Source organism: Catharus ustulatus, chromosome 12 (assembly GCF_009819885.2).
Source record: "Catharus ustulatus isolate bCatUst1 chromosome 12, bCatUst1.pri.v2, whole genome shotgun sequence".
In the NCBI taxonomy this organism is placed as follows: domain Eukaryota; kingdom Metazoa; phylum Chordata; class Aves; order Passeriformes; family Turdidae; genus Catharus; species Catharus ustulatus.
Genome location: NC_046232.1, coordinates 2,938,980 through 2,962,343, shown reverse-complemented (window position 1 = coordinate 2,962,343; position 23,364 = coordinate 2,938,980). Strand labels below are relative to the sequence as shown.

Here is a 23,364-nt window from a genome sequence, read left to right as displayed (position 1 = left end):
AAATAATCCCACTGACTTCTGCAGATTTATTCCTGAAGTTGGTCACCAAAAAAACCACTGCCCTCAAAATAATCAATGAAAAAGCTGCATTTGCCAAATAAAGGTGACAATAACCAAAAGCTTGGTGTTTGAGATCTCAGTGGTGATAAGGTGAGGAGGATGCCCCTTGACAGTGTTCCTTTTGTAAAATTCAGATCAGTCCTTTCTGTTGGCTTGATGTGTTGATATGAAATGCTCTCCACGTGGCTGGCACAAAGTGACTCCACGGTGTCCTCCCCATGCCTCACTGGGAGTGTGGCACATCCTGGACTTGGCCAACAATGACAGAGACACTGTGTGTTGGCACATTATCACTGGTGTCACCTCTCCTCTATCCTGTGCTCACAGCTGGACCATCAGAAGTCCTCTTGGCCACACATTGACGGTTTCTTCCAACTCAAACACATCCTGCCAAACTCCAAACTCTGTGTTCTTTGCCCTCAGTGAATATAGAAATGGTGCTTAATGCAAATAATTTACATTTTTCCTTTTAATTGCCAAAATCTGAGCAAAATGTAGCACTGGGATGCAAGATGAAGATTCCAGGTGGTTGTCTCATGGAGCATCTGGGCAGGGATTTGCCGGTAACACTGGGCAGAGACACAGAAAGGATTTAAAAAATAAGTTAATAAAAGTAAAGATTTATCTAACAATCCTCTTTTTGCCCAAATAATCTTGGAGTGATTATTAAGTGTTTATGCTCTGTCTGATGAGGATTATAATTGGGACTGGGACGTGGTCCAGCCCATTGCTCCCATGGCACAGTGCAGAGGAAACCACAGTTAAATTGTGTCGAGCACAAAACGTGTGACCCTTGAGCTCCTTTGGGCTTATTCCTTCCCCTCTCCTGATTTCTGCTTATTAAATCTTTCTCTTCTCTCCATTTTTTTTGTTTGTTTTTATTTTGCTTCCCAAGGGCATGATGATGCAGTGCCATGTGCGGTTTTGAAAAGTGTGGATAGTTTTAGCTTTCTCCACCACCCAGTTCATCAGAGGAGCTTAGAGATCCTGCAGAGGTGCAAGGAGGAGAAGTACAGTAAGGCTCCACCACCCGCCCTCCCCTCTGATACCACACTCACACGTCCAAAAATGGAAACCAGGTGCATTCCATGTAAAAAGGATGAAAAACAGCGCCTGAGGAGCCCTCCGTGATCAAAGCAGCTGCCACAGATTACTTTTGAGCCTATTGGGAAAAGATGAGGCAGATTTGGGCGAGTCAAATTAAAAGCAAATCCATATCTCTTGAGATCTCACAAAAATCATTTTATTGGCAATTTTCCCATTTACTCACCAACATTAATAAAGAATATTCCTGATACAAGGCTGGTACAGCTGGAATTCAACTTAATTTGGATTTCATTGGACTTCAGAAATATCTTTAGCTTGTGAAAATATTGTCTCCCAGGGCTTTTACCTAAAACAGAGGCACTGTCAATGTTATTTTATGGAAAGATGCACTTGGTCTCCATTTCTTCATCTTCACTCCTCTGTCATGTAATAAACTCATCCTGCATGACAACATGGACACTCTTGCCTGCACTACTCTATTTTATTTTTTTTATTGTTATATTTAAGTAGATATTTGGTGCTCTCATGTTTAGATGTATTATTTTCCTACCATTATTCTCTTCCTTCATGTTGTATGTTAAAGCTGAGAGAAATAGAGCTCTGCATGGGCAAAGCCTCAGCCCAACTTGCTTAAACTTCATGAAATTTAGGTGTAAGTGGAAACCACCTTTTTTTGGGTAGAACTGAGCACAGTAAGTACAGTAGATGCATGTTAAATCTTCATAAATATGGTTTTCCTGTTAGAAACCTTCTGTCAGATATCTGTGCTTCCTTCAGCATGTGGGTTTGGGGGAACAGTGGTGGTTTAGGTCTTAATTTAGGCTTTCATTATTAATTTAACTACTTTATTTTCCCCTACAAGTTCCCAACACTGCTATAAGAAAATATACAAGAGTGATTCTAAATTTTACTTGATTTTAGATTTTATTAAGTGGTATTGTACCAAGTGACCTTACTGATACTACTAAGAAACTATTGGAAAGGAAGATAGCTATCAGCAGAGTAATTTTACTTGCAATTAATGAATCAATGTAACTTTAAGTTGGCTCAGCAAGATGGGAGATTTTTGGGGGTTTATTTGCAGTTCCTTAGGTGGAAAAAAGCAAAGTCATTCAACTCAAGAGATACTTAAAGCTTTAATTTAGTGAGAAGCAGGAAGTTAAACTGAATGTTGAACTCAACACCTCAAAACCTCACTGATATAGACCAGTCCACGCAATTTGGGATCTTTTACAATAAATCCAACATGCGGGTCTGAGAAGAGCATTGCCAGACTTTGTAAATTGGCATCGGACCACGCAAACAGGTAATTCTTGTTCTGCATTCAGAGATCCTTCCCATCTTCCCAGGGGTGTGCTCCTGCTTCCCCAGGCTCCCAGCCTTGGCAGGATGAAGTGGACTTGGAGCATGCGTAACGTTCCAGTTCAGGACCCATCAGGTTTTGGGCCCCACAGGTGAACTTGGCCCCAGGGACCTGGCTTTTCCCACAAGTCAGATGAGGTTATACATCCCTGTCATACTTGAGACAGGAACCAAGGTCATCTCCTTTTCGTGAACTGTGCAACTAGTTCTGAACAAAGAGAGAAAAATTAGTTTGATGAGTTTATTAAGATTCCCTGTAGGTCCCTTGGTATTCAGCTTGTGGAGCCAGCTGGTCCCCTTCCCTTACCATCAGCTGTTTCCAGGGTGCTGTGGAGTCCACCAGCTCCTTGAGAGCAAGGCACTGGGTTTAAACACCTGTGATTCAAGACTGGAGCTCTGCTGGTTGGCATTCATCCATAGAGAGTAGACAGGGCTTATCCAAAACTCTTCTCAGCATGGACAAAGACCTGTTAGGTAAATCAGTCCATCTTTCCAAAACACTCCAGCTGAGGGAATATGCTTGAAAAATCAGAATTATTTTTGCCTAAAGTGTAAACCTGCTCAGGCTGTGTCTGAGCTGGATGAAGGAAGTGAGAAGTTGTTTCCACATTGTTCTTTCCTTCTGCATATCAATTCCTTTAATAGCCGATATTCACCGTGCACAATTCTCAAAGCTATGTGCAGTTCACCAGCTGAAATCTAAGACATTTTTACCTTCTATTTATAAAAATCCCCCTTATTTCCAAGAAAAGGGTTTACATCAACATTGCAGCTTTTTTTGGCTGTATTCCTTCTTTAAAGAGCCAAGTGATGGCACAGTGTCCGAAATTCTTTATATTTGGTGTATCTAAAGCAATTCTCTTTAACCCAACTTGTGCACTGTGACCTTTGTTAAGCAAATCACGGGGATGATTTGATACAACCTTGTATTCATCACTTCAGCTTGACTTGTTGGGTTGGAAGTTGTTTTGGATCTTTTCTTTCTTTGGTGGGGAAGGGTAGGAACACAGATTTTGCTCCACAAAGGAGGGTATGCATTAAAAAAAATCTTGGAAATCCCAGTGAAATACTGCTTTTCATGGATTCCTTTAGATAAAGAAAGTCTCCTGGGCCGTAACAGAGGAGTATCCAGATATATTAAAATATATTTAATCTATATTAAAAGTATGTCTAGCTAGACATTAGGTGCTTTCTTAGTCTAAAACTAACTACACAAAGTACTAATGCAACATTTTAAGCAGATTCCTGGTTATTCCCATTTTTCCCTTTTTACAATTGGATTTCTGTGCTCTAAATCAGGACTTCAGACACAGAAATGCCACTCTTGAAAAAGGTACAAGAACGCTCCTGGGGCAAGAAACATAACCCAGAAATGGATTAAATGGCAAAAAGAGGGATTGGGAAGAGTTTTGAGTTTGTTATTGGACCTTGGATATTTTTGGATATTGGATATTTTGAGCTTGGATATTGTTAAGCACTCAGATGCATTACCTGCCTTGCTTTTCAAAAACCTCTGGGGATGCCAAACTTTCTCAGCAGGAGTGACTTGGTTGGTCCTGCCTTGGAGCACGGGCAAGGTTTAAAGATGACCTGGAACAGCACACCCTCAAATTTTCTTTCGTTGACATTTCCAGAATACTTGAGCATCTTTAGATGCAAAAACTTAACCAGCTGAACTAGGGATCTCCTGCCCAATTCAAGATGAACAGATTCTCCTGTTCAGCTTCAAGATGAGCTGTTACAACACCTTAACAGGGCAAGGAGGGTGGTAAATACCCACTTAAAGTGATGTCACCATTGACTTTGGCAGGAATTCATCTTCTCCTCAGGAATTTCAGGCTCAGAACAGCAGGACGGGCTCAGGTCTCAGTGTATTTGCTTTGTGATCATCTTTCAGAATAAAAAATCACCAGGACACCTTTTAGCTCAGCACCTGGGCTGCATGAGATAGTGGAATTATAAATATGGGGAGGAAGGGATATGCCACTGCTTCCTCCTGTCCTGTTACAAATCATAGTTTAGACTTTGTTCTTTTTAGAAAGCCTTTTTTCCCCTTTTTTCCCACTGTAGATGTCTCAGGGTAAAATAAAACACATTTTCCCCATGCTGAGGTGAGAGCTGTGATTTTTCCTGTCTCACAGCAGTGATTTTGAGACAGTTATAAAATTGCTCAACTGTTTTCATGTCAAACTCCACATTATCAGATCTTTAAATTTCTTTGGTTTGGTGACTTGAAGTGTTTTGTTGTCTACAAAAATTGCCTCCTGTCTCTGTAAGTGCTTGGTTACAAAACATTTCCAGTTCAGGGAAGATAACACCTGCTACTGTAACCATGTGTGGCAGCTTCCTTGGCTGAATACAAAATAGATACTTTATTTAATATATTGTTTTGTTAGATATATTTTATTTATTTACAAATAAATTATTCTAATTTTCAAAGGATATGGTCTCAATAGGCTATCAAGCCTTTATAAATAGTATATAAAGTATTTCCTACTTGCTGCACATGTCCATATATTTGGAGGGAGGGAGAGAAGAGGTGTCTAAGGAATAAATAGCCATTTCTCCAAGCATTTTGATTATGTGCAGGTGTTTTGCCCATACAGCTGGGTTATCCCATGCACAGTGAAAAGCTTGGGAATCTCTTGGACATGGAGAACATGAGTGACTGCTCCCCCCCATCATCTCCTTCCCTCACCCCATTTGCTAGCTGGGACAGCATCTCTAAAACACCCCATGCATATGTGGGAGGGGAATTAGAGGCTGGAGCAAACAGTGTTGCTCACAAGGGTGATGACTCTGGCAGGGAGGTGGGACCGGGAAGTGATGGCATCCTTGGCACCTGGCATGTGCCAGGACATGTCCTCTGCTCCACGTCAGTCAGGGCTGAGCTGTGGCTCTGCTAATTGTCTGTTGGGTAGGAGCCAGCTGGAAATGTCTTCTTCATGTGCTACTGCAGGTATCACTCGGAAGAGCCCGCGGACACCGCTCTCAGACCTCCAGGGAGTCAACACCATCAACGAGAGGAGCCCAAGGTAAGGTTCCTGCTTTTACCTTGGCATGGCCAGGGGTCTGGGATGAGACAGCGCTGTCTGTACCTAAAAATGGCTGTATTGGCATTTCTCTCTTCTTGCCTATCAATCTTATTCTCTTTGTTCTTTCTCTGCCATGTGATTGGATCTAAACACCTTTCCTGACTGAGAAACAGGCAGGGAAACCATCTTACCTGTGTCAAAGGCAGCAGTTGGTGGTGGTGGGGATATGAGGGGATAAGAAGCTTTAAAAAATGAATGAATGTGCCAGTACCAAGGAAGTAGTAATTTCAGGAGGACAGGTTTGGGTACAGAACTGCATACAGCATGTGGTGGCTCCAGGCACCTTGGAATGTGGAAAACCTGGAAGTTAGGGGATTTGAGATGGTACTTTGCCAAATGCTTGCATGTTTTCAGGGGGGGAAAAAGCACATTTGCTTCAAAATTGATTTATATTTACAGTTTTTATGTACATTTTTATTTTTGAATCCTTCCTTGAAGTTTCTGACCATTTAAGCAGCTACTGAATGAGACTCAGGTCTACACTTGAGATACAGATCTGTACCTCTTCTGCAAAGCCTTCTCCATCCGCATTCCAGAATTAACTTGCTTGTGAAAACCAAAGTCTTCAAAGTCAAGGCATGCCTGGGCACTGATCCTTTTCCCAGCTATTCTTGTGCTATCCCTCCGCACATCTCAGGAGGTCTGATTTTCCCAATGCCCCTCTAAAGGCGTGTGGTGCATCTCTGCTCCCCTCTGAGCAGGTGTATGCTGGAGAAGGAAGTGATAGGAGCACCCTCAGCTGCTACAACCACTGCTTGAAGCTGTGGATATCCCAGTGTGTCTTTGTGGCTGCTCTGAGGTTAATCAGAAGCCCAGAACAAGTCAAGAGGAGTCTGAGTCTGTCTCCATTTAATGTGTCCGTTAAATCAATCCTTGCTTCTCAGTGGCTTCCATTCCACACAAAATTAAATATCCTTCAAGGATATTATGAAGGCTCATTCTTAATGGCTTTAATGCCAAACAGCCACAACAAAAATTAGATACACATTGTTCCTTTTTTTCCAGGGAAAGAAAAGTGGCTTCTTCTGCCTGGTTTTGTTCACCGTGTACTCTCTGAGTGCCATCAAGAATAGAATGTCCTTCTTCCTCTGAATTCATCCCCTTTGAGAGATGCAGTAGCACCCTACTGATGGAGAACTGAATGTTCTCACATCATTATAAGTCCATTTCAGTGGTTAGAGGATGGGATTTGCTTAAAATGGTGGGACTGAATTCATAAATTTGTGCCACTTTTCGAGTTTGAGCAGAAATCCAGCTGTTACAAGCAATGCCACCCTATCCTGGGAAGGTGATGCAACCCTGGCTGTCCCCACCTCAGTCTTTGTCACCCTCCTTTCCTTTCTCATAATGCTGCAGCTGCTGGGGCTCTGATGGGTTGGGTTGCAAAAACAGTTGGTCCTTGGTAACACTTGAAGCAGGGAAGGTTGGTGTCTCCAGAGGTGACGTTCCGTGTCTCCAGCACCTCTGATTGTGCAAGTTTCTCTCAAGATAACGTAACATGAAACTTTGTCCCTTTGGAGATCTTCCCTTGTAGATAAGAGGATTCCTGCAGTTTCTCTATCCAACCTTTGGCACATGAGGAACATCCATGAACTGGGACAGGGCTTTTCTTGACTGCCCAGCTCCAGCTTTGGAGGCACTTCCATGGGAACTGGGGCTGCCAACATTTTTGTAGCTCAAAATATTTGAATTATCTCAGCAAAGGGACATTATAAAGGCAGGGAAGTTCCTCCTGACCCAGGCAAGGAGGAGGATGTGTTTATTTACTGTGGAGTTCAGTGTGTGGTCAGCTCTGGTTATGTGGCTTAACCCATGCCAACACAGCAGACAAGTCAGCCTAAACAGCCAGAATTGAGGAACTGTTTTCCTTCCTCATCCTCAGCAGCTCTGTTCTACCAGCAACCTCAATCTGTGCCTTTATTTGCAGAAAAAGTGCTTTTGGAGTCATCCTAACTCCTGTGTTCCTCCTTCTGTGGTGCCTTGATAGCACCACAGGTGGTCTGTGAGCTTCACTTCCCTTGGGCATCATCAGTAATGGGATCCCAAATGTCACCTTTGCCCCTTCCTTCTGGAAGTACAAACCAGATGTCTCATAAGATCTCCAAGGTCCAACCTGTGCTTTCAGAGTAGGCAGGTGGTTTTGTTCCCTTTGATTGTAGCTACTTTTGGTCTGGAGAGTCATGTCACATTTGATGAAGGTTGGTATTTCAGGTAAATAGCACTTGTTGAGCGAGAGGAGGTGAGCACAGGAGTGCAGGCAACAAGTCTGGAAGAGAGATTAGCTCTAGAAGCTTTCCAGCAGATCAACTGGCAAGCAATTTATGGCTCCAAATTAAACAGGAATTGTGTTCAAAGCCATCTCATGATCATGTGGTTGCTGATAAGTCTGGTTGTGCATGCAACCTAGAGGATAGCTCGAGGCCTGTTTCTAAAAGCAATTTTGAGGCATGACATCACTCAGGAAGTCAGTGTGGAGGCTTTAGGGAGCCAAGTGCTCTCCTCTGATCTCAGAAAAAAGTGGACGGGTGGTTTGCACATGCTGGGTGGGAAACCAGGCTTCATTGGATCGCTCCAAGTGTCTTCCCCAGCTGATGAGAAATGAAGGCCAGGCCATGCCTAACCAAAACCACTTGGGCTGGTTGGGATCCTGCTGGTTGCTGCTCACTAGTGACACTTTTATGTGCAGGGGTGTCTGAGCAGGTATTGGTCTGGGAACAGCTGGTTGGGCTCGCTGAGGTGAGTGACCCCAAAATAGCAAAAACCTGCCTCTCTTGCCACGTGAATGTATCCATCCTAGAGTGTCCATAATGAACTGAGCTGGTATTTTATCTCTTGGGTTTTTCAAAACCACATGGGAATTTCTAAGGTTTTCCAGAGAGGTTAGCCAGGATTAATGGTGTTGTACATCCCAAAAGTGGCTGTTGAGCTTTAGTGGTTCATGTCAGCTGGTGATTTTTTTTTCCCACCTGCAAACAGGAGGGTTTTGGTGGATGGCACCTGACATGTAGAGAAGAAAGGGGAACAGGAGGGACATTCACGCTTCTCACTAACAATCTATCAATGGAATTCTTAAGAAAGCAGATCCTGGAGCACTTAGCCAGGGGTTTTACTTTGCTGTGATTGATCCCTCCTTATAATAGTGGTCCAAGTCAAAATACTGATTTAATAAGATCAGGAAGGAATTTGGGAAGTGCTCAGATGAGGCAGTGAGGTGACTTTGCTCTGAGGATCTGGCTCCAGGCTTTGAGCTGACTGAACATACAGCTTTACATCCTTTATTTTTTAATTTCCATGTGGCACTTGAGATTTGCCTTTCCTCCAAATCAGGTCTTTAAGGCAAAGGACTGCCTTGTTGTCAGACCTCAGAAGTAGCCGGCGCCTGAGGCCACGTTTAAACCACCGCATCCTTCTGCATCCTCATGACCTGGTGCTGCCTGGAGTATCATCCTGTTCCTTTTCCTTCTGTCTGAGATAACTGAGGGGGAAGGGGGGTCACGTTGCAGTCCCCACATCAATCCTCAGATTGCTTTTATTCTGTATGATGATTTCTGCAAGGCTAATAAAAAATCTAGGGTTTAAAAACCCCAATAAACCATCAAAAACCCTCCAAGCCAGAAGTATTTTGTTTGGGTGCTGCCCAAATAAGAGGTTTCATGTTCCCCAGACACCATTGGAAGGCTCCTCATCTTAGGAAATTGCTTGTCCTGATGTGCAGTTTGGTCAAGTATCCATTTCCATCCCTCCAAGATGGGATTTTGGTTCTTCTCATTCCCTTTAGCCCTTCTGAAACCAGGTGAGCATTTCTGGAGACCACAGCAGTTATGCTCCATGGCAGGGGGAACCAAATTGAGTGACTGATTTGTATTCAGGTCCCAGAGAGTGATTCTGGGTCAACCCATCCATCTAGCTGGGGCTGACATCCATCTTTGTGGCAAATAATGAGTTTATTGCAAATTAGATCTGCTTTTTTCTTTCTAATGGAATGATTGTGTGAATTTGAGGAAACAGAGTTGGCACCAGATGTCATGGCCTCATTTCCTTCAGACCACCAAAGGTATCTAGAGGTATCTGCAGACTCAAGATTTCTGTCTGGGAGAGCTGGAAGCTGTTACTGTCCTGCTGATAGTTTGCTCCTTTTGTGAATAGTTGATCTTTGAGAGGTGCTTTAGTGGGTGATGGCTTCATGTGCTGTTCTGGCACCAGGGACATCCCATGGGAGTGAATGAGCAGTGGGGAAAAAAGCAGCAGCTCATTTTCTATCAATGGGTTATTCTGTGATCTATTTTTGTCATAGAACTATTTTTTTTTATCTCTTCCTGACGGTGTCTGGTGTTTCAGGGATGCCTATGCAGTTGGCTGGAATGGCCGGATGGGGATGAGGCACAGCAGGCTCGCCAGCCCTGGCACCTTCCTGGACAAAGATGGGATATTCGTCAGCACGACCAACAGCAAACTGCTGGAGAGGGCCCATGGCATCCTCATGTCAGTACCCAGGAGGGGATCTGAGCTTTACTTCTGAAGCATAATGAGCAGCATGGGTAGTTAGGGGAATGTGAATAGCCAGGATATAAAACTCTCAGGGTGCCAAGGAGACTTGAAGGTGTTTCCCAGTTGGGTCAAGGCAGCTCTGGTACATTTGACATGTTTGATTTTACTCATTCATTCATTCAGAATGACAGAGAAAGGGAAGAAGAAGGAAGAAACCTACTGGTCACACCAGTCTGGAGATACAGCAGCCATGTAATGCAATCACACTTTTAACATCATGCCAAAGTTTCCATTATAAATTATCTGGGCAGATGATGATGATTCACCCTGCAGCCTCTCGAAGGTCCAGGGAGCATGCCAGGGTAGCTGGGGTGAACATGAGGTTTGGATATCAGGAGGCTGGTCGATCATTTTGTGACCTGGCTTCTTTGCTCTTCCCAAATGCCCAGCATGCCATCATTTCCAATGTAACCATTCCCATTAATTGGATACATTCCTCTCAGTCTGCAGTATGCAGGGGCAGCCCCATTTCAGTGCCAGCTATGGGCAGCAGCTGCTCTGGGGGATTTGGAGGGGCTGGTTTCATAAAGTCCTCTATTCCACAGTTGCACTGTGGATTCACCTAAGCCATTTATTATCTCCCCAGGCGAAATAAGAACTTCAAAGCCAAACCCAGTCTCCCAAAGGTGAGTGAGAAGCAACATTTCCCCCTTGTGTTCTGTGGGTAAAGCTGTAGAACAGTGATGTGATGCTGCTGGATATGAAGGAGATTCTTGAGTCTATACCAAGACTTTGGTCAACTCAACTCTGTTCAGGGCTCTTTAATTTATATAAACCCAAAGGATTTCAGCCCTGATTTCTGCTGGGAGACAGAGATATGAGCATTTACATCCTCCTTGGAGCTGCTCTGGCTCCTTTTTCCTGCTTCTGAGAAGGAGTACGTACATGCTGGTGAAATTTAATAAATAAATCTCTGAACTAAAATGAGCAAGCAAGTGTTGCAGGAGAGCTGGTACCTGATAGACAACAACTTTATTACTTTCCCTGGTCTTGTCTACATTTATTGTATTTTAAGAGATGCCAGGAGATCTGTTGCCCCTAGAAGAATAATGCTTTTTGTGGTCCTCACTGGTGCTGCATCTGTGATCAGGAACAGAGCACCAGGAGCACCAGGAGAAGAGCAAACATTGTTTTTACTCCTCTCCATGTTCATCTTGCACCTGGAGTGGCACCAATGCAATTAATCAGTGAACATTTACAATTAGGAGAATCATAGAAGCATGAAATGGTTTGTTTTGGAAAGGACCTTAAAGGACCACTTCTACCCCCGGCCATGGGGAGGGTCACCTTCCTCTAGACCAGGTTGCTCCAGGCCCCTCCAACCTGGCCTTGGACACTTGCAGGGATGGGGCAGTCACAGTTTCCCTGGGGCAACCTGTGCTCAGGACTCACCATCCTCACAGGGAAGCTATCCCTCAGTGTTCCCTGTTGAGATTACTTCACTTAAGGAAGCCCTCTGAGGGTTAAAGAGGGATATGGCAGATGGTGTGATGATAGCATCTGTATTTTGTATGGATGCTCTCTTTTTCTGCAGCACTTGCTGGATGTGAAGTCGCTCAAGCATCTCACGAATCTGACGTTGCACGACCGCATCACCAAATCCCTCCTCCACCTCCATAAGAAGAAAAAGCCACCCAGCATCAGTGCCCAGTTCCAGGTGAGCCCTTTCCTTTGATGGAGAGAGGGGAATCACCTGCTCCAGGCACAGTCCTGCCCCATCCCCTGCAGCATTTAGGCCATGAATCCCATTGAGGGATTGAGGGAACTGGGAGACACAGCAGGTATTTAAAAGATGCAAATGGAGAGAAATAAGAGCGAGAATGGGTAACATGGTGGATGACATGGTGGAGCAAGGTGGGATGTAAGCTTTCTTTTTGTCTCTGGTCGTTGTTTTACGAGGACCTGAGAGTGCTAGTATTGATCAGCCATCTCTCAGGAGCTCACATGAGCCAGCAGAGAAAGACCGGAGGCCTTGCTTGACGCATTCCACAAGAATCTTTATTTCATGTGAAGGGTGGTCAAGCAGGATTCTCCCCGAGATAAAGGGGAGACAGTCATATTTATAGGTTCAAGGGGGATTCAAAATACAAAAGTTCTAAAGGTGAACTGACCAATTGCACAAACTAATTTCTAACCAATTATCTTCCAAGGTGTTAGGACAGTGACCAAATTCTTAAGGAGTTTGGCTCAGCCTTGGTATTTGGGAGACCTTATATATTATAGTAAGTTCCAGGGGCCAGGGGAAGATGGCTTTGGAGGAATTGTATCATCCACAGTGGGACATGAGGATGAGTTGCAGAGGGAGATATTGGTGCATCCCTGACCTCTGGTGCCTCATATTGTGATGCTTTCTCCCCCATATCCAGAAACTGCAAAATCCCCAAATCATGTTTTTTACATGATTTATGCTTATCCAGCATCATCTGTTCTGAGACAGAATGAGAATTTTAATAGGGGCAGAAAAGTCACAATCCTGCTGCGTTATCTCCAGGTTAGCAGGACAATTCAGAGGAGGGATCAATCTTGAGTTGTCAGTGTGGTTGTCAGTCAGCAGTCCCTAAGATTGCTGCAGAGAAAATAATCCTCCAAGGACTTGGCAGTGCTGGGCTCACAGTTGGACTCAATGATCTTAAAGGTCTTTTCCAAACTAAATGTGATTGTTCTGTATGTGCATCATGGCTTGGAAACAGCTACAAGATGTGCACAAGCAGGTGGTAATAATAACAGCTTTTCACTTAAAATCTGGGTTCTAAGCAAGTCTGGGTTGGTTTTGTCTTGTGATTTTCACTCCTTTGGGTTTTTTTTTGGAGATGTGGTTTATATTTGCAAAGTCTCTGTGTGTAGGTGTGGATAAGATTAAATAATCAAAAATATATGCACACACACATGTATATATATAATTAGTAGAATGCACATCTGTATATTTATGTATTTAACCTTGTCTAATCTAATGGTATTCTTATCAAAATTCACTCCTGGAGAGTTTAATTCATACCCGTGGAGGGGTTGAAAGTGTCTAGGAGTGAAAGGCCTTCCCAAAACCTATTTATGCTCTCAATAAAACTCAGAAAAGCCTCTGGGGCACAACTGGTATTTTTTTGTATATTTTCACAGCACATTCAAATCAAATACCCCTAATTTCATTGAGCACTTTTTAAAGAGAATGATTTTGGGGGACAAAGCAGTAGCATTGCCTTTTTAATCAAGAGCAAACTAATAAAATTGCAGTGCATGGAATTGGGTCACAGGCAGGAAACACAAATGTTTCCTATCATGTGTTTTTTGCAGAGAAACACTGCTTTGTGTCTAATGCCTCAACACGAGGCTTGCAGCTGCTCTGTCTCCTATGGATTTTCACTATCCCTATGCTTAGGGTCATCTATAGGGGAAATAGCTGCCTCAGAGTGTGCACTGAGGAATGCAGGATCCCCTGAGCAGGGATGGCTTTCACGATGGAAAACTAAACCACCCATACCTAAAACTGTAGAGCTCCCCCTTAGCCCACATCCAGGTGCCTTGGAGACAGGGAAGGAGCAGTCCCTGAAAGGCTGAGTATAGGCAGTGGAAGAGGGATGGCTGGAAAGTTTTGCTGGCAGAGGGACAAAGGAGACAGGTACAGAGTTAATCCAGTGACCTCGCATGTCCTTTGAGGATTCCCGACAACCAGATGGCTGAGGGTGCCTGGACCATCTGCCTCACACAGGATGGCGCTGAGGGAATGGAAATGCCCCCTCCTATGGATCCAGCACATCCCATTCCCCACCATTTCCAGCACTGGAGCACTCTGCTTGCTGGATTTTTAGCAAAGGGGTTGTGTCCCTTGAGTACCCCCTTTCCCTCCCACTAGCCTGTGTAGGCACAGTGGGATGCTGTAGCATCACTGCTGATTGAAAGCACCCAATAGGCTTCTTTTGTGCAAAAAAGAGTAATTTCAGATTTTAAGAAAACCAGAATCATGCCAGCAGAGGTCTGCCACGTCATGGCACTCCTTCTGCTCCCTGGGACAGGAGCAGTGATATTTCCATGAAGTTAATGTACATAACGCAGCTGCATCACATGTGCCTGGGATCCATACCTTGCTCCTTCCAAAATCCTGGATGTGAATGAATTTTTCTAAACATGAAAGGCTTCCCAAAAAGATGGCTTTGAAATTATCAGAAGGAAAAAAAGGCTTCCTGTGAGCCGATCTGTGGGCAAAATGTTTCTTTTTAATACCACACCAGTTTATTAACTCCTGTATTCCAAAATTTGTAACTCTGATTGTAGTAAATGTGGCAGAATATCCTTTACATGACTGAGTTTTAAACTCTATTAAAATTAGGAGTAATCAAGTCTGTAGCACCTTACCAATGTCATGCTTGTAATGTGCTCAGCAATTAGAGATACCCAAAGTACTTATAGGACACAGCAAAAAAATGTGGCTGAGGAGCCTGGCCAGCACCAATGGACCTGGCACACACTGGTGTTCAGCCTGCTTTTATTACAAAGAACCTGCGATTCATCCCAAAAAACCAGAGGTTTGCAAGGTGAAGGGATAACTGAGCATGATATCCCACTGGAGCAGCTGGCTGTAGAGTGATGCCAATGTAAATTCATTCTTATGGGAGAGACTTTCAGTGGTGATGAATACATAAGGGGGAAATAGAAAAATGGAATCAGGAAACCGCTCGATCCTCAATGATCTTTCAGTCAGGAACATGCCAGCATTGAAGCTCTTCTCTAGAAACAACCTCTGAAGTGTTCAGAGTTGCAGGCTTCAAAAATCATTGTGAATTCACTATTTTCTTTTGGCAAAACTTTCATTTAAAAGAATTCATTTTTAGACCCACAGTAAAGATCTGGCAATTAAAAATCATGAGTAAATCCTGCCTGGAGTCACTTTTGATAAAGGAAAATTTTATTTGTGTTTAAAAAACATCAGTGGTTGGTTGGTGCCAGGTGTAAATTCTTGTCTTGGAGCTCCACACATGGCTGGAAGAGGTTTGTAGTGTGGGGTGGCATGAGAATTTGGGCTCCAGGGGAGCCAGAGATCTGCAAATCCAGCCCAGCGTTCTGTTTATCTTTGGTTTCTTTGTTGGGGGCAAAGACAAAATCAGCACAAGTTGCTTGTGCTAAAACACTCATTTGAGGGAATAATTTCCCATGTGCCTCATTTACTCATAATTAATTCCAGTTTATGTTGGTTTGTGATTTAAGCATTTGGATTTTCATTTCACTGTGGTGTCCTCTCCCTTCCCTGTGCCTCCTCTGTTGCAGGCATCCCTCAACAAACTGATGGAGACCCTTGACCAAGCAGAGCCCTATTTTGTCAAGTGCATCCGATCCAATGCCGAGAAGGTAAATGCCATCCTGTGAAAGTAATCCTACTAGGAATCAGCTTGAGAATCTTTTGCCCAATTTCACAAGGAGTTAGACAGGGAAAAAATCCTCAAATGGAGTTGGATTTAGAAGATTTGAGTAAGGGGAAGCATGGATTTGTTGCTTGGGTGTCATTCTTGATAAACTGTGCTGGCCCTTATATTTGTGGAAACACATGTATACAAATACACTATTTTAATTTATATGAAAAATATATTGGGTTTAATAAATGAATTTGACTGCTTTGAAGCTTCTGACCACCCATAAGAGATTTATAGAACCATGAATTCACTTGTGCTGGGTCTGAGCCATAAAGTTTCCATAAGTAAAAAAGATACTTTTAGAATGTACTACATTGATCACAATGACTCGTATTTCTTAAATTTGACTTTGCATAATTGTGTAATGGACCAAGGACCCTCTGTTCAAAATGTAGGGATGCTTTGTGGATTAATCCTTCAGAGTTTTACCCAGGCATTTAAAAATGAAGCTTTTTTTATTTGAGATTATTTAGTTGCTTGACATCTTACCCCTTTGGTGGGTCTTATTAAATTCAAATGCAAAAAATGGTTTTTTAATGGCTTCATTTCTCTAGTTAACTGTTTGAAATTCTCAGAAGCAAACAGGATTCAATCCCAGTGGGATTAGTTCAGTTCCTGGGGACCCACATTCCTTCCCTCCTTGTAGCATCCTGTAGCATCACTGACAATGTGTGTGTCACGCACATGTGCTACATCTGCTGAACCCTTTACCCATCCATGCACTTAAAAGCTTCAGTGAAAGGAAATATTTGCTCATCCTTTGTCTGGTTTTCCCCTTGCAGCTGCCCCTGAGGTTCAACGACAGCCTGGTGCTCCGGCAGCTGCGCTACACAGGGATGCTGGAGACCGTGCGCATTCGCCAGTCAGGATACAGTTGCAAATACTCCTTCCAGGTTGGGTACAGCAGGCTTTGTCTTCCATCACCTTTAGCATCATTAGCAGAGTTGTCTGAGTGTTGCTGGTTCTTTTTTTATCAGGGTGATTACCTTCTAGCTCTTGGAAGGCAGTGGATGTAACAGGCTGTTCTCTACCTATGAGCCAATCTAGACTTCAGGGAGGACTGTGAGCCCCCTGCACTATGATTTTTGAACAAAACCAGTACTTTTTTGCAACATGGAATCCCTTTTGAGAAAAAGTGTCTGATTTGCACATTCTCTTCTGCATCTGGAATTACTGGGAGGAGTGTTTGCCCTGCTGTGTTGGCTGTGTCCCATCAGGAGTGTGATTGGCATCCTCTGAACCGCTAGAGTTAGCCAGCTTTTCCTGTTTTCTTCTTTTCCATGTGTTTGCCAGGTTTTGTGTACATGTCAGTCCTTTCATGCTTTCATGCTGGTGCTGATTGGTTTCCTGCTAGTGGCTGCTTTGGGGCAGATGTCATGTTCTGCACAGCAGCTGTTCAGGAAAAGAAAAATGCTCAAAATTTTTTTGCTAGGAGCAGGGTTCCTAACCTTGCTTGAGAGGATCTATCCTCTTGTACCTCCTTCACTCTGAATCCTCACAGCAGTAATGGCTGGAGCATCTGAGAGATGTTTTGCAGATGTTGGTATCCTCCTTCCGTCGTGGCCCTTGCTGGGGATGTGGAGCATTTATTTGCTTGGGATTGACCCTGTGGCTCCTGCAGAACCTCTCCTCCCACACTGAAAAATATTTGAACCTTGCTGGATCCCTGCTTTCATGTCTTTCCCATCAAACCACAAATGTTGGATGAAACTTGGTGTTCCCCAGTGCATAAAATGTTTTCTGTCCTTCTGCTCACTCCAGAGGTCCCGTTTCATGTGGCCAGTGGAGCAAATCTGTTATTTATGGGAGAAAGAAGCAGCAGGACCCAATTAACCGTATCTTGGTGCTACTTTTTTTTTTCCTTCTCAGGATTTTGTGAACCATTTCCATGTCCTTTTGCCACAAGGGATCAGCCCATCTAAGCACAATATCCATGATTTCTTCCAGAAGATAAAACTTGTTCCAGAGAATTACCAAGTTGGAAGAACAATGGTAAATGTTCATCCTCAGCTCAGCCTTTAAGACACAGATATAACATTTGCCTGTATTTCTGTCTATAAATTAATATCTATATGTGGTTTTATTTAATGAAGCTATTTTTCTTCTGTTTAACAAAATCAATTATTTTAATGAAACTTTTAATATTATTAACTTAAAAGTGTAAAGAATAGTACTGTTTTGTTATTGATTGCAATAAGGCAGCCTCAAAAAACTCATGTCCTCCAAAATCTATGTGAGTGTGTGTACACTTAGCTTGATATAATGTTCCTCATTTTGCCTTCCCTGGTGGGAAAGCTCTGTAATTCAGAGCTTAGACAGTCACAGGCTGCTGTGAAACCTGTTAGAGAGGTGCCTTCACAAAAATCAGCTCCTCAGCTTTCCTGGGAGCATCCAGGACACAGAAATCAGGAGGAATAAAATCATTTGACTTGTGGTCTGGGAAGCTTTTCATGCTAGTGCTTTTTGGGTTGTTTTGGCCAGGTTTTCATGAAGGAACAGGAGCGGCAGCTTCTACAAGACCTGCTGCACCAGGAGGTGCTGCGGAGGATCACACTGCTGCAGCACTGGTTCCGCAGCCTGCTCTGCAGGAGACAGTTCCTGAGTCTGCGGCACGCAGCCATAACCATACAGGTGGGTGCTGGTGCTGGATTCCAGTGCGAATTGAGGATGTGGAGAGCTGGAGAGGCTGCATGAAGGCAGGTGCTGTGCCATCTTCACACAACACCCATTATAAGGAATCCCCTGCTGTGTTTGCAGAGATTTTGGCGTAGCTACCAGAGCCGAAAAAAAGGCAAACCATCCCCAGACCCTCTGGTTCTCAGCAAAGCTGCTGTCATCCTGCAGACCCACTGGCGAGGCTTTGTGGAGCGGCGCAGGTTCCTGCAGATGCAGTTTGCAGCCCATCTCGTCCAGAGCTGCTGGCGGGAGCACGCCAGGCGCCGGCACGCTGCAGCCACCAGCATCCAGGCAGCCTGGCGGGGACACCGCACCCGGCAGGCGTACGCAGCCCGCAGGAGCAGAGCCGTGTGCCTGCAGGCGGCCTGCCGCGGGTACTTGGCACGGCAAAGGTAACGCTGTTGGCCTTGGGTGAAGAGGAATTGTATTTTGGTGATGCTCACAGTGGAGGAAGGTGGTTGGTATGAATCAAGGCACTACAGTGACTTACACAGGGCAGTGTCCCCTCATAACATCCATGATCCTCTCCCGACCTGCGCTGGTCCTTCATTTGCCCACGCTTTCAGCTTTTTAGATCATGTCCTACTCTTGGAATAAGCAGAGCCTATTTCAGGTTGAAGCACGTAAGCAGTGCAAAGCCAAGGCTGTAAATACTTGCAAGGGTTTTTTTATTCCCCTTGGCAGCAGCACCAGTTTAAGTAGCCTATTTTTAACTCAGATTGCCTCACCAATCTGGTTGCTGTGCTGGCTCACAAGGACAAGGGATATTGGAGTCAGTTGCTGTGGAGGGCACAGGCTTTCCAGCCATGCCTTGGCTCGCTGGCTGGGAGGCAGGTCGCGATTCACTCTCCAACAGTGCTACCTGCAAGGTGTGGAGCACCTTAACGTTGCTTGGAACATTTGGGAGCTGCAGAGAGCTCTTGCTGCCAGGCACAAGTCCCTGCTAGTTGTTCCAGATGCAGTCCAGGCAGGATGGCGAAGATGGAGAAACCAAGGGGGTGTGATGGGTTAAGTTTTTCTGGCTCTGACAGCTTATGAAGGAGCTAGACCAGGGATGGAGTCTGGATTCACTGCCATCGGCACAAGGGGAGATTTCAGGTGCGTTGGGGCAGCTCTTTGGTAGCAGAGATGGCAGAGGAGGAGAAGGTTTAAAACCGAACGTACCTTAGCTAGTAGTGCACCAGATGTGCAAGGAGGGTTGCTTGAGATGCTGGTGGTGGTGAGGTGGTGGTGATGGTGGTAATAAGACACCACTAGTGTAGTGCCTTGAAGGATTCTGAGTGGACACGGCTGAATATCCTGATTTTCTGCTTTCTTCCAGGTTTAGAGCTTTGAAAGAGCAGCACTTAAAAGAGATGCAACTGGAGAATGGCCTGGCGGGTAGAGAAGAGGATGGGCTGGAAGCAGATGTTTTGGAAATTAAGGGCTCTGACCCATCTAAGTGGGAGGACAGCTCATTTGAAGAGCGAGTGAGAGCTGTAGAGCAACGTATATCACTGATGGAGAATAACAGAGTGAATCACATGGACCCACTGGATACTTCCCTGTACAAAAGGCATGAGAGAGCCAGCAGCCAGAGTGGGATGGACACCAAGGAGGAGATCATTGTGAGAGAGAGACCCAAGTCTCTGGAGGATCTCAACCAGAAAAAAGTTGTTCGTGCAAAGAGGGAAAGCCGGAGGATGCGGGAACTGGAACAGGCGAAATTCAGCTTGGAGCTGCTCAAGGTCCGTTCCACAGGTGGGCTGTCGCCTTCGGAAGAGCAGCTCTGGTCCGCCGAGCTGGTGTCTGAGGCACTGCATTCCCCTCAGGGAACCCCGGAGAGCGAGAGCTCTCAAGGCAGCTTCGAGTTGTTAAGCACTGAAGATACCTCAAATAATAAACTCATTTCCTTAGATGATCACGATGCACAGTCATTTTCCATGGACTCCCTGCCCAGCAGTCCCCAGGCTCAGCTGCAGGAGAAGCCTTTCTGTGCAGCAGATGGGAACAATGATTTGCCCAGCTTTAGACAGACCCCAGCAGACACAGTGCTGCCCAATAACCTCACCAGGAAGGAGTGTGGGGTCAGTGGCCCCCAGAATGTTATAAAGGCTCACCCAAGAGAAACCCTCCTTTCCAGCAGCCTCCCAACTTTCTACGTTCCACCACAAGACAATGTGAAGATGGTGGAGAATAACCTGAGAAATAAAGCAGTGGAAAAAGAGGAAAGGACAGTTACGTTCTCCAAGGCCAGGAAGGACTCTGAGTCAGACCAGGGCAAAGCCTTGTCAGAAGAAGAGGAAAAGGATAAACCCTCTACCAAGAGAGAGGAACGTGGGACAGTGACAGCATCACGGGCCCTTTCTCCAGGTTCTGTCATCAAGAGACTGGAAAAGCTCAACGTGGAGAAGGAGGAACGGCAAAAGCAGCTTCAGCTGCAAAACGAGAGGGAGATGATGGAGCAGATTCGTCAGCAGAAGGAAATTCTGGAGAGACAACGCAAAGCCTTTGAGCAGCAAGGGAGGGTGGAGGCTTTGCAGAGGACAGAGCAGAGCAGAGTGAAGGACCCTTCCCTCAAACCAGCCAAAAAAGCAGACAGCCGGCCTCAGTCAGTCCTCATCCTGCACCCCCAGAGCAGAGGGGAGCACAGCCCCACCCCAGGCATGGCACCAACCTCAGCAGTGGACATCAAGGGTCTCACTGTTGGGACCAGGGCAAGCTCTCCATCCCACAGTGCCCCCAAAGACCGACCTGTCAGCATGTTCATGGAGCGAAGAGAGGGTCTGGAACCCCGCTCCCATTCCAAACCAGCTCTGGACCCCAAGGACCACCCGGGCAGCCATTTCTCAAGGACAGAGCGCCTCCGGCAACCGCGGATACCCAACCAGGCCACTGAGGAGACGAGGGCAAGCTCCATGTTTTTCACACCAAAAGACAATCCCTTCGGCCTCCAGTGAGTAAAGAGATGGTGGGCTTTCTCCTAGGCTTTCTCTGCAGTCTGTCTCCATAGGCTTTCTCCGTTGGCTCTTTCTTCTGCTAGGGGCCTTTTTGTGCAGAGTACAGAACCGTATTTCTGGAGTCTGCATAAACCCCATAGTTAAACAAGGGGTTCTTGATCTTCTAGGAATGAGGAGACGGAGGTCAGAGGGAAAGAAAGAAGACCTGGAATATGATTTCTCAGTCTCTTACAGTGTTATATAATCCAGGGCAGATAATCATGGACATCAGGAGGTGAAGAGAGTCAATAAACCAGCTCAATGCTGTTGAATGGGGATAGGAGTTTATTTCTCAAAGTAAAAAAAAATATTAATAAGTTTTTAGGATTTTGGGTAGTTGGACTCAATGAGGCAAAAAATTCCAGAATTTTCCTTGTTTACCATAGAATTAATACATCCAGCAAAGCCATGTGGACACTGACCATTGCAGATGAAAAAACACCAACTCTCCAGAGAGAGTTTGGGAGTGAATGCTCTGTGGAGACTATCATTCACATATGTATTTAATTACACCTGTAATGGACTTAGTTGCTCAGCTCCAATGCATTGCTTAACCTTGGGCTGTTCCAGAGTCTGGAGATGGCAGCAAGATCTTGAGACAACTTTTGTTCCCACTTTGTTGTGTTGCTTAAGGTGCCTTGCCTAATTCTGGAGTGGTTTTGGCCAAGTAGCTCAAATAGGATACAAATCACCCCCCTCCTAAATCCTGCTGCACCCTTTCCAAGGCAAGAGCTCCCAGTGAATGACTGTTTGTAACTCAAGGTACCTTGAAGTGTAGTAGTCTTGTGGTTTCTGTGCTGTTATGACAGGAGAAGATTCCTGTTGAATTTTCTTTTCCTGGTTCATGCGCAACATGAACAAGCAACAGCAAGAAAAAGATATTAAGAATTGCTGTATTTTAATTTTTGCTCTGCAACAGAATGGTCACATTTGAGAATTCCAAAGTACAAAGGTACAATCCATAACCACCTTGCTGTATAAAGGTGACAGGCAGAATGTTTTCTCTTCTTGTCTTGTGGTATTAAGTCAAATCCTGAAGAATTCCAAGCAATTCCGAAACCCCATGACCTCAGACTTGCAATTTAGTCTTGACTGCTTGGACTGTGGGCTCCCAGGAGCTGGGCTAGCACAGTGGGAAGGCTTTGGGGAGAGGATGAAAGATCTCTGTTCTGTTGTGTTTCAGCAGAGAGGCAAATCATCAGTGCCGTTCCAAGGGCGAACTAGCACGGAAACCGTTCAAGATGCCGGGGTCTGGCAGAGGCGAGGTGAGTTGTGACTTGTTTATTTTCTCTTTCCATGAAAAGGAAAACATAACTTATTGAAAAGGAGGAAACAACTTATTTTACCAGTTTTCCCTCAAAAACTTCAAAGAAGTGAACTCTGAAGCACAAGGGCTGCTAGACATGGGTAGGGAAGGGGGATATGACAGCACAGTAACCTCCACACCTTCTCTTAGTGTAAAAAGCCCTGTGTAGCAGCTCTGGATAAAAGGATCCCGTGATCCTGATGGCAAATGCTGTCCTGCGCCATCTCGTCTTGGTTTGGTTTAACGTCTGTTTGAGTAACACCCATGATTGTCCATTTTCACCGTCCTGTCTTAGTTTTTGTCCTTCCTGGTCCTTTGCTGTTTTCACGAGACACAATACTGCATCCCCTTCATGGGGCACAGTGGCACTCAGAGATGTCTTAAGACTACATGGGTAGAGTCTCCTTTTTGCTTTAAAACCCTTCTTTTCGTTTTGTTTTGTTTTGTTTTATACTTTGGTCAAGCAGGTGCCCAGACCGAGCCATAAAAAGAAAGCACGCATGGCGCGGACGCGCTCCGATTTCTTGACTAGAGGTACTTTTGCTGATGGGGAGGGGGATACGGAGGAAGAGGATTACGATGGCAGTTTTGAGTTCCTTCTCTCCTCTGAGCACCCTCCTCACGCCGAGGCGGTGCCCGCAGCCCGCCTGGGGCAGGCCTGTTACAGTGACTCCGAAATGGTAATTGTGTCCAATGTGATGGGGGAAATGAAACTGAGGGAGAGAGCGGAGCTGCGGGAGCCTTTCTTTGCTAACCTTAGCTGCACTGATCCCTCCACTGCTTCTTTTCCCACTCCCAAGGATGCTGTAGATCGGTAAATTTGGCAAACACAGCAGATACAGGGGCAAAATCGTGGAATCACAGAGTGGTTTGGATTGGAAGAGACTTTAAAT

The 23,364-nt window shown here is 44.9% G+C and overlaps 1 protein-coding gene across 8 annotated transcripts in view; it reads left to right on the top strand.

Moving 5' to 3' along the window:
* The window catches only part of MYO9A (myosin IXA), a 174,013-nt gene that overhangs the window by 130,493 nt on the left and 20,156 nt on the right, over positions 1–23,364 (top strand). For 5 of the 8 annotated variants that reach the window (XM_033070562.1, XM_033070561.1, XM_033070558.1 and 2 more), the window contains 13 exons: positions 956–1,075; positions 5,429–5,504; positions 9,903–10,046; positions 10,699–10,738; positions 11,647–11,769; positions 15,369–15,449; positions 16,294–16,404; positions 17,381–17,503; positions 17,993–18,142; positions 18,269–18,579; positions 19,509–21,122; positions 22,349–22,430; positions 22,939–23,151. In XM_033070562.1, the coding sequence (XP_032926453.1) occupies positions 956–1,075; positions 5,429–5,504; positions 9,903–10,046; positions 10,699–10,738; positions 11,647–11,769; positions 15,369–15,449; positions 16,294–16,404; positions 17,381–17,503; positions 17,993–18,142; positions 18,269–18,579; positions 19,509–21,122; positions 22,349–22,430; positions 22,939–23,151 (3,188 nt within the window). The remainder of the gene's footprint in view (positions 1–955; positions 1,076–5,428; positions 5,505–9,902; positions 10,047–10,698; positions 10,739–11,646; positions 11,770–15,368; positions 15,450–16,293; positions 16,405–17,380; positions 17,504–17,992; positions 18,143–18,268; positions 18,580–19,508; positions 21,123–22,348; positions 22,431–22,938; positions 23,152–23,364) is intronic. The other 3 variants (XM_033070559.1, XM_033070564.1, XM_033070563.1) reach the window with 3 other exon arrangements.